This window comes from Geospiza fortis, unplaced genomic scaffold, assembly GCF_000277835.1.
Source record: "Geospiza fortis unplaced genomic scaffold, GeoFor_1.0 scaffold392, whole genome shotgun sequence".
NCBI lineage: Eukaryota > Metazoa > Chordata > Aves > Passeriformes > Thraupidae > Geospiza > Geospiza fortis.
The window spans coordinates 684,813-701,323 of NW_005054541.1; the positions used below are offsets into that span (position 1 = coordinate 684,813).

Here is a 16,511-nt window from a genome sequence, read left to right on the forward strand (position 1 = left end):
CAGGAAACTGCTGCCAGGGAGGGAGCAGGGCTGGCATTTCAGCTCCAGCCTCCTCAGCTGGGAAATGAGAGAGGAGCTGTGCCTCCAGCCCTGCCCAGCCCTGCCTGCCTCCCAACATCATGAGATGCCAGCAGGTTTTAGAGAAGAGGGATTCTTGCTTGGAAAATGCCACTGAGGCCAAAGATTTTGTGAAAATCTGTCAGTTTTGAGAAAATGCCATTAACCCTCTGCCTACAGAAGAGAAGATAAGGTGCAAGCTGTAACTTTCCACTCTGGCTCTGGGAGTGGATTGCTCCAAGGTCTCTTTTCCAACCAAGTTTTTCTTGCATTAAAATCGACCTGTGTGTGATTATATAAGCAGGCATGAAGAAAACTTCCTAAGGAAAAAGCAGCTCAATTTAATCAAAACTATGTTCTCTATAGGGTCAGAGGGGCCTTTTCATCTCTTGGGAAATTGTGTTGAATTTCGTTTCTTTTCTCTTGCCCTCCTAACTAAGAGAATAGGAGGGCTGAGCTTAAAATCTTGGGTCAGCAGGACCACAGAGGTGGTTTAGTGGCTTCATCCTATCAAAGAGCCCAGTTCATGGATGCTTCTCAAGGGAACATCTATGGGGGAGATACTGGACCTCCTGTGCTTTTCCTAGGAAGAAAACCCAGGATGCAAACCCAATGCAAAACCTTTGGCTCCTCAAAAACTCCAGCAAGGTGAAGCTTGCTGGTGTGTTGGTGGCAGGGATGGCCCTGCAAAGCTGGCTGTGGATTTATGGCCACAAAAGGGGATTTAGGTTTGTAAACATTCTTCCTTTATGTTTATGGACAAACATATCGGGGGGGATTAAAAATCAATATTATCTAAAGATCTGGGATCTCTGTCCAAGCATGAGGGAAGCCAAGGAGATATATCAGAGTGGTCCTTGCCCAAGGAGGGGAAAAAATAATCATGTTTCCTGTTGTTTTCTTTTTTTTAAGGCAGAATTAAGTTCATTTTCACCAGTGCTGGGCTCCTCAGTGACTCTGGGGATGGCACCAAGCTCATGTTCTGCCTTCTCAAACCTCCAGATGTCTCAGTCCTGGGGCTTTACAGTTCCCATCCTTCTCGCCTGGCCAGTGTCAAGGTGCAGGGGGCTCCCTGCTTGGATGACCCACTCCAGAGGGCTCCAAGCTTCAGCGCTGGAACATCTGCCACTTTTACATAGTGAAGAGCTTTGGGATCTTGTGGAAGGGAAACAAATCCCCCCTCCATCAATCAGAGCCTTTAAGCAGAAGGGAGCCCCAGTGAGCACTGCTGGGTCCTGTTTGCCTGGCACAGTGGTAGGGAAAAAGCCTCGTGTGAAGTTTACATGCTAAGGGAACTTGAGAAATGAAAAATCCAAAGTGATTGAATTTGTTATGCCTCTTTTTTCCTGCTCACAACCCTTCTTATGGGAAAGCATAGCCTGAAAAAGCATGCAATTAGTTTTAAGAGTAAAATCCATCATGAAATGAATCCCAAAGCCATTTGAAGCAAAGTAGAATCATGGAGGCTCAGGGGACAGGAAGGGTGACAAGACCTGCGGCCTCAGGATGGGTGAGAAGGGACGAAGAGGGCAGAGTGGGGCATTTGCAGCCAGAGGGGACAGCAAAAACCTGTGCTACCCAGATGGCAGCAAAGATGGGAGAGGAGTGTTGGATCCACCTCTGCTTGGTGGAGAAAATCAACTCAGCTTGGGCATGGATCCCAAGGGTGGAAACAGCCATGAGAAATCAGAATGCCAAAATGGTTTGGGCTGGAAAGCATTTTAAAGCTCTTTTTGCTCCACCCCTGCCATGGCAGGGACACCTTCCCCTATCCCAGGTGTCTCCAAGCCCCATCCAGCCTGGCCTTGGGCACTGCCAGGGATCCAGGGGCAGCCCCAGCTGCTCTGGGCACCCTGTGCCAGGTCCTCACCACCCTCACAGAGAAGAATTTCTCCCCAATATCCCATCCAGCCCTGCCCTCTGGCAGTGGGAGCCATTCTCCCTTGTCCAAAGTCCCTGTCCAAGGAAGAGGAAACCCTGGACTGGAGCCTTCCAGGCTGCTCCAGTGCACAAGGGATCAGCCCAGCTGGGATCAGGGGTGATGTGGAAGGTTCCTTTGTTGACAATCAGGCTGATGGAGCAGAAGTTTTGCCAGGATCTTGCCACTGTCTGGCTCCTTGACCAGGGATGGTTGTTTTGCCTTGGACTGTACCAGAATCAGTCCTGGGGTAAGACCCACGTGGGTCCTTCACCCAGCCTGCCATGCACTTTGTTTTCCTTCCAGCTGTAAATATGAAACCAGGGCTATTTGTATCTTTGACATTAATTGACTTCTTGAATTAATAACTCTTCTGTGTAACCAGGAACACAATTACTGCTTTGTTGTGCTGGTATCCAGCTGGAAGGGATAGTTCCTACCCAGAAACCTGATTGTACTAATTAAGCTGCACGAGCCTAACAGGAGGAGGGTCATGGTAACCTGTCCCCGGAGGTGCCTCCTCTGTTTTTATCCATGGATGGCTCTGCAGAGCCAGAATGGATGGTGAGCCTGTGTGTGCATGCTCAGGCCTTCCAGGCAGGAGGGGTGAGTGGCTGATGGATGAGGCAGGACAGGGCTGTACCTGTTACACAAAGCTCTTTTCTCCCAAAGTGTGCTGAGAGCCTGTCCTGCTTCCCAGACCCATATTTTGTCTGCTTAGACAAAAAAACCTGTGATAGGAGGGGTGTTTTCTAATCTAAGAAACCTCACACCCAAAGCCAAGGGCCCACAGCAGTGACTCTGCTCAGTGCAGAGAGCATCTGCTCTCCTGCCCATCAGAAGTGAGATAGAGCCTGGGTGTGCACTCACAGAATCACAGAATCTCCTGAGCTGGGATGCTCCCACAAGGGTCATCGAGTCCAGCACAGGCCCTGCCCAGACCCCCCAACAACCCCACCCTGGGCATCCCTGGCAGCGCTGCCCAAACCCTCCTGGAGCTCTGGCAGCCTCAGGGCTGTGCCCATTCCCTGGGCAGCCTGGGCAGTGCCAGCACCCTCTGGGGGCAGAACCTTGCCCTGAAATCCAACCTACACCTCCCCTGGCACAGCTCCAGCTGTTCCTTCAGATCCTTTCCCTGTTCACCAGAGAGAAGAGAGGACCCAGAGGGACTCAGGGCTGGCAGGGACCCCATGCACTGCCTGCACCCCAGACCTCCCTCACCAAAACCAGACACATTTCCTGCTGTTCCACATCTCCTCAAGCACCTGTGCCCTGCTCTGAGCTCACCATGGCCAGTGCAGGGGCACTGCAGATTGTGTCCTGCAGATGTGACCCCCCCCACCCAGGGAGAATGTCCCTCTCAAGGAGATCCCGTGGAGATCCCATCCCCTGTGTCCCCTCACATCCCTGGCACCTGCACATCTGCTCTGGCCCCTCCTGGGCTCAGCTGGGAGGGAGGGCACAGAGAGGCTTATGGTGGTTGCTTAAGGGTTACATGGAGATGGTGACAGAGCTGCTCTGTTCAAATGATAAAAGTGTGTGCAAAAAAGGAGAGGAATTCTCCCATAATAGACTTTTCACTCGGCATGCATTGCTCACGATGTCCCCAAACAGATGGTTCTGCCAGCTCAGTGCCAGGCCTCTTAATCCACTCCAGGTGCCCATGAATCCCTGACTGGGAAGCTGTAGAATGCAGCAGACACCTGGTGAATGGTACAAGAGGAGCCTCTCAATGTGCAACAGCACCATCGAGGCCAGAGAGGCACCAGGGAGCACAGAGTGGGGACAAGGACCTGCCACAGCAGGGACAGAGGCTGGCTCCAGCCATTGCTACAGGGGCAGCAGAGGCCGTGGGGATGAGCCACAATAACCCAAGCTATTATCTCATTTTATCTGCCCAGTTCTGTCAGCACCAAGAGGTGAGAAACACAGGAGGAGGAGGAAGGGCCACCAGACACCACAGCCAGAGGTGCTGAGCTCATTTGGGTCACCTGGAGGGGAAGGCAAGGTGCTCTCAGCAGAGGGCTGGACTGAGGTGCCAGGGGTGCCAGGGGTGCCAGGAGTGCCAGCTCACCTGTACTGGGTGACAGCAGGGTTGGCCTTGGCAGAGCAGTGGAACTTCACAGTGTTGTCCTCCAGCACCGGCTGCGGCTCCACGGACAGGTTCACCAGGGGAGGGTCTGCAAAGAGAGAGGCCCATGAGACACCCAGGACAGCTGGGGCACCCCCTGCCCGCTGCCTGCCAGCTCCTCAGGCTGTCAGAAAGCCTGGCAAAAGCACTGAGACTCCCTGGAGCTGTGATATCACAGAATCCCAGAACGGCTTGGATTGGAAGGGACCTTAAAGATCACCCAGTTCCACCCCCTGCCATGGGCAGGGACACCTTCCACGAGACCAAGCTGCTTCAAGTCCTGCCCAACCTGGCCTTGAAACTTCCAGCTTCTCTGGAAAACCTTTTCCAGGGCCTCATCACCCTCCCAGGGGAGAATTGCTTCCTGAGATCTCATCTAACCCTGTCCTCTGGCAGTGGAAGCCATTTTTCAGTTTAAAGCCATATAAGGTTTGTCAGACAAGCTGATGCCACGAACGCTGCTCTTCTCTTGAAGGGCTTCAGCAAATAAGACAGGAAGAAGAGCCACAGACACCATTTGATGTAACATTTCACTTGGAAAATGTGACTGTTGGCTCTGATTCTCATTTAAGGACATAAACTCGCCTGCTTTGAGACACTCCAGTTTAATATCTTGCTGTATAACAATGATTTTTTGTCTATCCTCTAACTTTAAAGTGGCATTTCTGCTCTTTCATCAGCCTAATCATCTCTGCCAAGGCCTTACTGGTGTCACAGGCTGCTCCAGTCTTCCAGCTGCTCCTCAGTTTCTCTCCTCCTTTTCACATGAGAAGCATCTCAATGCTTGAGCCGCAAATAAAATTTAGGAAAGAACCGATAAAAGCAAGCAGGAAATGGGTGAAATGTTCAAATGCAGAATATCCAGAGTTGTTTTAATTTTTTGTGATGACTGAGGCCTTCAGCTTTAGGTTTTAAGCATGGGACCTTATTTGAGGGCAAAAAGCAGAAAGAAATGGCCTTGTGGAGGGTTTTTTTGGTGCCAGGAGAACCAGTGGTCCCATGGCTGAGGAACTTGGGGCTCATCGACCCAGCTGAGGGGCTCTCCTGCCCTTGAGGTGGGAGTCTGCTGCACACATGCAAAACCACATCCTACAACAGGACATGTTACATGTTCAGCTTTCCCTGCTGCTCCTCTCCTCTTCCAAGTGCTCCAGCAATGCCTTTCCCAGCTGGGAAACAGGGAAAGGCTGCAGGTGACAGGGCAGGGGGCAGAGAAGCTGGGTGGTACCCCCTGGTGCAGGGCACCTCCTGTCACAGACACATTTTATGCAAAATCCTTTCCTGAGGATTTTTCCTCCTGAGAAGCTGAGAGGCCTCAGGAACAAAATGTAAACATTGATTATCTGCTGCTGTGGAATGCAACAGGTGCATCTGTGATTGGCTCATGTGGTTGTTTCTAATTAATGGCCAATCACAGTCAGCTGGCTCAGACTCTCTGTCCAAGCCACAAGCCTTTGTTATCATTCCTTCTTTTTCTATTCTTACCTAGCCTTCTGATGAAATCCTTTCTTCTATTCTTTCAGTATAGTTTTAATGTAATATATATCATAAAATAATAAATCAAGCCTTCTGAAACATGGAGTCAGATCCTCGTCTCTTCCCTCATCCTGGGACCCCTGTGAACATGGTCACAACCTCCCTTGGCCTCAGGTGTGCTGGGGCATCCCAGAGCCCTGGGCTGGGTGTGGGGTCAGCACTGGACACTTGGAAGAGGAGAGAGGCAGCAGGGAAAGCTGAACATGTAACATGTCCTGTTGTAGGATGTGGTTTTGCATGTGTGCAGCAGACTCCCACCTCAAGGGCAGGAGAGCCCCTCAGCTGGGTCGATGAGCCCCAAGTCCCTCTGCAATGGGACTGCTGGGTCTCCAGTCACCAAAAAAACCCTCCACAAGGCCATTTCTTTCTGCTTTTTGCCCTCAAATAAGGTCCCATGCTTAAAACCTAAAGCTGAAGGCCTCAGTCATCACAAAAAATTAAAACAACTCTGGATATTCTGCATCTGAACATTTCACCCATTTCCTGCTTGCTTTTGTTGGTTCTTTCCTAAATTTTGCTGTGGGGTCATGGCTCCAGCCAAGCCCAAGGGGTGTCCTGGTTTTCCAGGGATGGTTTTTCCCTGCTGGCCTCTCCCTCCAGCACCCCCAGGTCAGGTCCTGCTGGAGTCACCTGCTCGGTGCCTTTGCTGGAGGATGTGGGCTCCAACTGGGCAAACTGGTGTGGGAACTGCCTGCACAGCAAGGCTGGGTTATTCCAGCCCTGAGAGGTGCCGGGACAGCTCGGGGACAGCAGCAGAGGGTCGGAGGTGGCCTGGGCAGGGACCTTGGCTGGGTGGGAGGGGAGAGGGACAGGCGGAGTCCCGGCAGCGCTCCAGAGCCTCCTTCTTCTCCACCCCGTGGTATTTACCCAGCCGGAGCCTGGCTTTGTTGTGAGCAAAGCCACCTGCCTTCCTGATGGGAAATTATGACGGGGAAATTATAGGTATTTTCAATTTACCCTAATTTCATTTTAAAATGTGCAATTCAAATGACAATAAAGATGGGCGCAGTTGGGAATATAAATGAGCTTCCCTGACACAGCAGCCCAGAGATGTATAGCGGGCTCCTAATTCATTCCCAGGCATCCTGACACTTCCCTATTGTTAGACAACAACAGCTAATCACCTTCCTTTGTTAAGTATGAATCACACTTCTCTTTAGTAGCTTCCCCATTGTTTGATGGGTTAGGAGCTGTGCCTACGATTTACAGAGAGGAACCTCTTTGTATTAAAATGAGCCCGGCTCCCTCCTGCACTCAAAATAATAAAAAAAAAATAAAATTAAAAAGACAAAAAAAAAAAAAGCAAAGGAAATGAATTAAAGTCTTTGATCTCGCCTTTCAGAAATGGGATTGGGCTTTCGAGTATTGTGGGTGCTGCGATAGCGTGGGTTGCCTGTGTCACTGTGTTTCAGGGCATTTTGAGGCGAAAAAAGACACAAATTGTAACTCATCAGGATGTAATTCCACTCAGTTACAATTATAATCCCTGCCTGGCTTCTTGAATTTGAATGATGGAGTGAGATAGAGCCAGCCCACAGGCAGCGGGAGGAGAGTGTGTGAGCGCTGGTGCAGGTGCTGTGGGGACAGGCACTGGGACAGGTACTGGGGCCAGCATCGCTCCTCAGCAGCCCTGCAGCCCGGGAGGCACCTTGGCAAACCCCTCAGCTCCCACTGTTCCCTCTCAGCACCTCAGGAATGGCTGCAAGCTGAGCTCCATGGGCTGCAGGTGCTGTGCTGGCACTTGCCCTGCCAGGTGCAGATCCCTCTCCGTGCTCCTCTCCCCTCTGGACAAACCCTTCCCAACCTCCTCACTAAGGCTGAGATGCCACTTCAGCCCTGGGCTTTCCACTCCCCAGTGGGAAGCACGAAAGGGAATCAAACACTGCAAAGCTCCAAGGATAAACCCAGCAGGCACAGTGATGTGCCCCTCATCACCCTCCACTCTCCTTCTCCTCCTCCCACCTCCTCCAAAAACATACAGATGCAGCCAAATCTCTTCTTGCCATGACAAAAAAGGTGTAAAAATGAGCAACTGCACATGTGTGTGCAGAGGCTTGGAGCAATGGCTTTGGATAAGCAATAACCCTGCTCCTCCCATCCCAGCACGCTGGGTGAGCATTTCCATGGAGCCACTGGGCTCCTGCAGTATAAATAGTTTATGGCATATCAAACTATTAAACATGATTTTAATCCCACTTGTGATGTTCGATGCATAACTCACAGGAGGCTGACTTTGATGTGGCTGGTGGAACAGAAATCACATTGAACAGATGTTCCAGCTGGAGCTGCTTAGTGTTTCCATTACAGAGCCTGCACTGGGTTTTTTTTCAGCTCTTTCTGCCAACCCCCCCTTTTTATTTTATATTTGGGAGGGGAGGGTTTTATGACTCAGCTCTTTCATTGCTGCTATCATGGTCAGGCACGAGATTGATGGGACCCCAACTTCAATTTTCCATCAGCTGAAAGAGGATAATCTCTCCCACCACACACACACCCTTCCCGGGGATAACCCCCATCCTGGTGTTTCTCTGCTGCCCGTGAGCATTGCTGATGTTCTTTTGAGTTGCAGAAGAAAATGAAAGAAAGCTGTAGGACTGATTTACCAGGCTGCTGCTTCCTGGGAAGGATTATTTTTGGTTCCCTGGGATTATTTGCAAGGCCACCTCTCAAACCATGCAGCTGGGTGATGTTTGCTATGGTGTGAATTCAACCTGCACTGCTGGAGGTGGAGAGTGCAGGGTTCAGGGGGATGCTGCAGCTCATGCCAGGCTGGGAAGAGCCAACAACTGCTGCTTGCTTTTCCTTATTCCCCCAGAAACCACTTCCTCCTCTCCCTGAGGTGCTGCTTCTCTGCTAGATATTGGAAGAAGACCCATGAGCAGGACTTCCCAGAATAATTCCCTAGGGAAAAATGAGTGGTCCAGGTACTTTTTGCTTAGGAAAATCACCTTTAGGTCTTTGCAAAGTGAATGCAGCTGGTTGTCTACAAGGCTGGGAGTGAGACCTCGTGAGCTAAAGCTGGGTTAATGGTTGTACTTGGTGATCTTAGAGGTCTTTTCCAACCTTAACAATTCCATGATTCTGTTACTAGATGCAGCCAGAGCAGGCTTTTGCATCCAGGTCAAAATCCACCCAACCTCAGCTTGGTTAATCCATCTTAGTATTTTTCTCTCCCATCACCCATCCAGCTTTGGAAAATTGATATCCTCATTAGCCACCATTAAGAACAACATACTTTTAATAGCTGGGTAGAATATTACTGTTATTATATTCACAGCATGGAGAATTTAATAGCTCAGAGTGGAAATTGGTGTTCTTTATTGGGTTTTTCTCTTTCCCAAGCAGATTCCATGTGGCTCGGGGATTCAGCTCACGTCTCCAGCCCACACTGTACTGCCCTGGTGTAATGATGTCTCTGCTCCACGTTGTTTGTGTGAGTGTGTCCCCAGCTATTGTAGCTGTTTGCTGGCTGTGAAATAACCCAAGCTATTATCTCATTTTATCTGCCCAGTTCTGTCAGGACATGCAGGCAGCAACCCAAGAGCCTGGTAATCTTCCGGCAGCAAAAGCTGGAAGTCTTAAATGGTGAATTTTCTGCTGTGCTCGAGTTTGTTCAGTTGAGTTTGCCAGTTTTAATTGGTCTCTGGAAAGCAGCTGGCATGCTAATATTGAGCATCCTGCTTTTGCAAGTCGTGGGTAAATACAGCTGCAGGAACTGGGTGCGTGAATGGAGCGTGGCTGGAAGGGGTTGGGAGGAGCCCAAGAGCAATGGCTGCTGCAGAGGAGGAGGGAAGAGGCCTGTGAAATGTGAATTTTGGAAGATGGCAGATTTTGCTCTGTGGATTTACAGTACAGGGTGAGTGGTACAGCTCTGACCATAGCCCTGTCCTTTGAGGTGGTGACTGGTGCTGGCTTTGTGTCATGGGAGGGACACTGTCCCTATCAAGTCTCTCACAAAAGACATAACACTGAACTGCCAGTAAGCCTGGAAACTCGGGATTCTGCACCAGAAATCCTAATGGGACTTATCTCTGCTACTGGCCATGCCCAGAGGTGTTGCTTGCTCACCCAAAACCCTTTGGGATCCATCCCTGCTTCAAAGACGCCTGAGGGCACAGTGGGGCCACCCAGAGCATGGCAGCTGGTGCTGCTTTGCTCAGATCCATGGACACACTGGAAACAGGATATCTCTGTAGTGTGGGTGTTCCTCAGGGAGCTCGGGGGTCATGAAATCTCCTGGCTGTGACTTCACTCTGTGATACTCCAGTGTCCCAGACTGCAAGGCAGGATGTATTCTATTTGCCATCTGTAGGGCAGTTATCTTCTGTTACGTGGGCAGTTTTCCTTATCTCTTCCACACCCACTCCTCCCTCTGGGGGGACACCTGCTGATAACAGCTATTGAATGTCATTGCATGGCTGATAAGAACTATAGCATCCCATCGGGAGATGTGAGCCCAGAGGGAGGAGCCAAGCATTCCTACCTGGATATAATCTGGAGATTCTGGAACACCAGCCAAGCATTCCTACCTGGATATAATCTGGAGATTCTGGAACACCAGCCTGGCTTCTCCACTGGATTGGATTTCCCAGAGGAACAGCAGCTGCCTCTTCCCCGGATCTTCAGAAGAAGAGACTGCACCTTTCTCCAGGATCCCTGCTCCAACAGAACCACCCCTGACGGGCTGCAGCCACAATTCCAATGGGACTGCTGCCAGCACCCTGACCCACAGGGTGTCAGGTTGGGTTCTGACTCTGGCAGTGTTGTTTTAGTTACTGCAGTGTTTATTTTATCCTCTTATTTTCCTCCCTATTAAAGAACTGTTATTTCCTGCTCCCGTATTTTTTGCCTGAGAGCCCCTTAATTTAAAATTCATAGCAATTCAGAGGGGTGGGGAGGGTTTACATTCTCCATTTCAGGGGAGGCTCCTGCCTTCCTTAGCAGACTCCTGTCTTTCCAAACCATGACATCCAGTATCCCAGTAAAGAGAAACCCCCAGTCGCAGCATGCTGCTCCTGCCTGGAGTCAGAGCCCTGGCTGGAGAGGGCAGAGAGGTTGGGGTGTCCCAGCAGCCAGAGGTGGCTCAGCCAGCTGTGTACTCACGCTGGATGTCAATGGTGACAGAAGTCTCCTTCCCACTGGGAATGGCTTTGTTGGTGGCTCGGCACACGATGCTCTCCCCGTTCTCGATGTCGGACGGCGCGATGAACAGCGTGCTCATGATGCTCTCCCTCTTGCCGTCACGGAGCAGTGTCTGCCAGGGGGAAACAGGGAGGAGGAAAGTGCTGGAAATGAATTTGTAGCAAACTCTCAAAGCCCGACAGAAGCCTCACCTCTGTATGCAAACCTTGAGATAAAAAATGTTGACTTAGAAATGCCATGGACTAGGACAGATATTGTTGAGAGAGAAATGGAACTAGAAACAAGTTTCAAAGGGCGGCCTTGCAAATAAAACTAGATACTTTGGAGAAATAGAACCATGAAAGATGCACTGTAATAGGACCCACAAGGGGTAATTTTAGATGATTTGCTTTGAGGCATTTACAGCATGGTGTGGTTAAAGCTGATAGGCCAAGAAATGCTTACAATGTTTTGTAATTGGGAAATAGTCGGCTTCTGATTGTGGTGGTGTGAATTATAACATCTGTATTGTTTCACCCTTCACATGAGACTGAAAATGGAATAAAAAGTTTTTAAAATGCCTCTCAGTTGCCCCATCTCTGGGTCAGAAAAGGGCCTAATCTGACAGAAAGGACTTTCCTGCTGGAGAGGGGCCCTTTCCCCATCCCCAGGCTCAATAAGACGTTCTCAGCCAAGTAGCTTCCTGCAATAACAATTCCTCTGGCTGGAATCTGCCAAAAGCCTCAGGGGGAATAACAAAGACAAATTTCAGTGCACTTCCCTGGGAATTGGGCACTTAACTCCCATCTGCTTCCCTGCAGCCCTGCTGTGCCTAGGCCAGGGAGGAAAGCTCCAGTGAGACACCTCACCCACCACCCAGCAAAGAGGGAGCCAGAGGCAAATGGCTTTGTGACCTGCTGTCATCTTCTGCCAGGTGAGTGCACAGAGCTGCCTGGGCACTTCTCACAGCACTGAGGTGATGGCAGCTGCCAGCAGCACTGACAGACCCTGGCCATGGATCCTTGGCTGCTGTGCTGTGGTCTGGCCCAGCCCATGGTAAATCATCACCTCTCAGGTGCTCACTGATGGGGGCCAGAGATCAAACCCTGGTGGAAATGGGGCTGTGTGTTCTATCCCCATCTGTCAGAGCTGGGGCAGTTATCCTCTGTTCATGGGGCAGTTTTCTTTATCTCTCCCACAGCCAATCCTCCCTCCAGCAGATCTCTGCTGTCCATGGGCCATTAATTATTAATTATCTTCTGTCCATGGCCAATGAATGTCCCTGCGTGGCTGATCAAATTCCATCATCCCATGGGGAGATGCTCCGCCCAGGGGAGGAGCCAAGCATTCCTACCTGGGTACAATCTGAGCTTTGGGACACCCCAGCAGCCTTTGCCCACTGCATTGCCAGAGGAGCAGCTTTCTGCTGCCCTGCATTGCCAGAGGGAGCCCAGGCCCATCTGCAGCAGCCCTGGAGCTGCAGAGGAAAACTCCCCCCTTGTGCAGGATCCCTGCTCCAGCAGCAGCACAGCTGGCACTGCAGGAGGGCTGAGCCCCCATGGCATGGGGCTGTGCCACCCCCTGACACACAGGGGGACAGGGCATGGTCTGACTTTGGCAGTGTTGGTTTTGTATTACTGCATTGTTTATTTTATTTTTATGTTCTTCCCTAATAAAGAACTGCTATTCCTCCTCCCATATCTTTGCCTGAGAGCCCCTTAATTTCCAAATTATAACAACTCAGATGTAGGAGGTTTACATTTTCCATTTCAGGGGAGGCTCCTGCCTTCCTTAGCAGACACCTGTCTGTTCAAACCAAGGCAAGTGGTCACCAGCCCTGCCTGCTCAGCCTTGGCACTGTGCTTCTTCCCTGGATTTATCTGACTTCAGCTGTGGTGCCCTGCTGTGCCTCTTTTGGGAGCACAGGAGCCTGGGAGAGCTTCCTCACCATCCCCTAATCCTCCTGCATGTTCTTACAGGAGGTCACATCACCCCGTAACCCTGACTTTGATCAGCTGAGCCCTCAGAGCTCTCAAGATGTTGTGTGGTTTTCAGCCTTTGAATCATTCTCTAACCTCTGACCTCTCTCTGGTTTATCCACAGTGGATTTTGGACCCTGCCAGGCAGTTTTTCCTTCTAAGTATTTATCTTTCAAATTTGTTCCTCACAGTGTAAGACAGGGCTTTACTGGGAGATAACAAATGTTAGCAAGATGTGTGCATGTGGCACTTGGGGACATGGATTAGTGGTGGCCTTGACAGTGCTGGAAGAATGGTTGGACTTGATTTTGGAGAGCTTTTCCGACCTTAATGATTCTTTGATTCCAAGACTAATGCTTTCCCAGGGCCATTGTGGCACAGCCTTCATGCACACAGGTTTGTGCCTCTCAAGCACATGAGACAAGGAAGGATGCTGAGAAACTGTCACCACAATCAGCCCAGAACCCCAGAGTCATGAGGGTGGGAAAAGCCCCCTGAGATCGAGTCCATCCACTTACCCAGCACTGACCCACCAAACCACATCCCTCTCCACCACATGCACAGCTTTTTGGAACACTTCCAGGGATGGCGAATCCACCACCATGCTGAGACTGTTCCAATGGCTGAATACCTTTCCAGTAAAGAAAATTTGTCATTATCCAATCTGAACATCCCCTGGCACAATTTGAGGCCATTTCCTCTCCTCCTGTGCCTGTTCCCTGGGAGCTGAGGCCAACTCCTCCCCTGGATCCTCCTCCTGTCAGGGAGCTATGGAGAGCAAGAAGGTTCCCCCTGAGCCTCTTTTTCTCCAGGCTGAGCCCCCACAGCTCCCTCAGACACTCCTGGTCCTCCAGCCCCTTCCCCAGCTCCATTCCCACCTCAGGACACAACTGCAGGATGCTGCCCTGTCCTTGCTTTATTGTCACCCCTTGTGCTCTTCCCTTGGGGAACAACTCCCCACTTTTGGTGCTGGGGTTGAGGTGAACCCTAAGTCTGTGTGGAATTTCCCCTATTTGAGGTTAACCTCCAAATCCTGCAGGGTCTTGTGTTCCCTGTCCCCTTCAATAGGGATCAGAGGGACTTCAGTCAGCTGTGGCTGTTCTGTGCTGCCTGGCTGGGATTGCAGGGGGCTGCATATGGATCATTTGGTGGACTGGAAATTCAGAGTAACAGAGAAATTATCACTCAGTGTGAATGGTTTCAGGCAGTCAGTAACCCAAACAGGACTTTTTTGGTTGGCTGGAATATTGAGAAACTGTCACCACAATCAGCCCAGAACCCCAGAGTCATGAGGGTGGGAAAAGCCCCCTGAGATCGAGTCCATCCACTTACCCAGCACTGACCCACCAAACCACATCCCTCTCCACCACATGCACAGCTTTTTGGAACACTTCCAGGGATGGCGAATCCACCACCATGCTGAGACTGTTCCAATGGCTGAATACCTTTCCAGTAAAGAAAATTTGTCATTATCCAATCTGAACATCCCCTGGCACAATTTGAGGCCATTTCCTCTCCTCCTGTGCCTGTTCCCTGGGAGCTGAGGCCAACTCCTCCCCTGGATCCTCCTCCTGTCAGGGAGCTATGGAGAGCAAGAAGGTTCCCCCTGAGCCTCTTTTTCTCCAGGCTGAGCCCCCACAGCTCCCTCAGACACTCCTGGTCCTCCAGCCCCTTCCCCAGCTCCATTCCCACCTCAGGACACAACTGCAGGATGCTGCCCTGTCCTTGCTTTATTGTCACCCCTTGTGCTCTTCCCTTGGGGAACAACTCCCCACTTTTGGTGCTGGGGTTGAGGTGAACCCTAAGTCTGTGTGGAATTTCCCCTATTTGAGGTTAACCTCCAAATCCTGCAGGGTCTTGTGTTCCCTGTCCCCTTCAATAGGGATCAGAGGGACTTCAGTCAGCTGTGGCTGTTCTGTGCTGCCTGGCTGGGATTGCAGGGGGCTGCATATGGATCATTTGGTGGACTGGAAATTCAGAGTAACAGAGAAATTATCACTCAGTGTGAATGGTTTCAGGCAGTCAGTAACCCAAACAGGACTTTTTTGGTTGGCTGGAATATCTGGATCAAAGGAAAGCTGGGTTGGGTTTCAGTTCTCCTGAAAAAGCAGAAAGAGTCAAATTGAGGAACTATTTTAAAGGGAGCTTCAAAAGGGAAACGTTTCTGAGACCCTGAAAATCCAAACTTCCAACTCAAAAAAATGTCTAAAATTGTCTGCTAGTTTTTCTAAAGGCTGATTTTCTTTTTTAATGTGGAAGGGCCTCATGGAAACCTTCAGGAAGTCAGGAGAAAATGAGGTTCAGCCTCAGAAACAGAGGTTTTCCTGACTCCAGGGGGAGGGAAGGATGCCTCCCCCCATGCAGAACAGGGGTCCCCTCCCAGCCTATCCCTGCCAACTGCTTAAAATGCCATGGAGATCTCTGTGCTGTGGGAGATGGATCTGCAGCCTGGAAAACTCTGCTTTGGAAGGGTGTTTTGTTGGAAATATTTTAAAGATGGGCATTCCCCCTTCTCTGCTCCCCGCTGCTTGTGGGTCTGAAAGGGAGAGGGCTCAAAATTTGTCTCCTCGGGGCCTGCCAGGCCTGGAAGGGAAGGCTGGGGGTGAGGGGGACGAGCTGTGAACAACTGTATATCAATGGCTTGGATTTTAATTAATTCCACTCCATCTGAGAGAGAGAGAGGGTCAGTTCTCCCTGGCTCTAATTAGTGCTGCCTCTCCTCTGCATGGCAGGCAGGGAGATGGGGCAGGTTCCCCCTGCTCACCCCTGGCTGCAGGGAAGCAGCTCAGCTCCAGCAAGGAGGAGGAGGAGGAAAGGGAGGAGGCAGGGAGGCTGTTCTGCCTCCTCTGCTCTCCTCAGCAAATCAGGATGTTGCTGGAATGAGGCTGGATGGAGGCTGCACAGTGGCAGCCGGGGATGAAATGTTTATTAAAGATCTTTGGGAGCTTGAGGAATGGCTCTGACTGCCCACTTTGAAGTTTTGGCTGCAAACTGACCCATTTTAGGTTTTGAATTTTGCTGTTTAGAAATTTTCATTAAAACTGTCAAGTGTTACTGAATCTTTCACACTCAGCAGCCATCAGGAGCCCATAAACAGGAGAACATTTGGGGTCCCATTCCCAGAGTGCTGCTGATTGCTCTTTGATTATTTCCTTCATGACCCAATAAAGACTTTCTGTCTAAATTAAAAAATGCCAAGAACCCTGACAATTTTTCATGGAAAACTGCAGTTGGAGGAGGGGACACATGTCACTGCAACCACCCCTTTGATCCAGAGCTTCTGCTGCAGAACCAGAACCAGGGCTGGGTCAGTGCTGCTGTACACAGCATTAACACCACACCCAGGTGGGATTGACGGGGGAGAAGTGGCCACACCAGGTGATGACAAGCTGTGAGAAGGTACAAAAAGCCAAATTCAGAGCAAAGCCCATTTTGGTGACAGCTTGTGGCTCCTCACTTGCATCCTGCTGTTTTCCTCCCAGGCTCCCCAGTGGGAAGGGATGCAGGGTGAGAGTCTGAGCTTGCAGAGCTGAGGGATGTTGGGAAGGATGAAAGTTTGACAAGAAAGTCTCACAGATATGTGTGCTTAGCAGAAAGATTTTTAAATGTAGAGTCTGATGAAGGAATAGAGATGGAAGCAAGTTTTGATATAGAAGAAAAGAATTGCTGAGCCAGTCTCACTGGATAACCAAGGAGGCAAAGGGTGTGTTAGTTAGAAGGGGTTTTTATGGCTTAGAGCAAAGGATAAACCCACCCCAAACAAGAAGAT

The 16,511-nt window shown here is 50.4% G+C and overlaps 1 protein-coding gene across 1 annotated transcript in view; it reads right to left on the reverse strand.

Moving 5' to 3' along the window:
• KIRREL3 (kirre like nephrin family adhesion molecule 3) overlaps positions 1 to 16,511 on the reverse strand; it is a 118,668-nt gene that overhangs the window by 51,487 nt on the left and 50,670 nt on the right. The window contains exons 5-6 of the mRNA XM_031063910.1: positions 10,746 to 10,896; positions 4,050 to 4,155 (exon numbers count right to left, since the gene is read on the reverse strand). Coding sequence (XP_030919770.1) covers positions 4,050 to 4,155; positions 10,746 to 10,896 — 257 coding nt within the window. The remainder of the gene's footprint in view (positions 1 to 4,049; positions 4,156 to 10,745; positions 10,897 to 16,511) is intronic.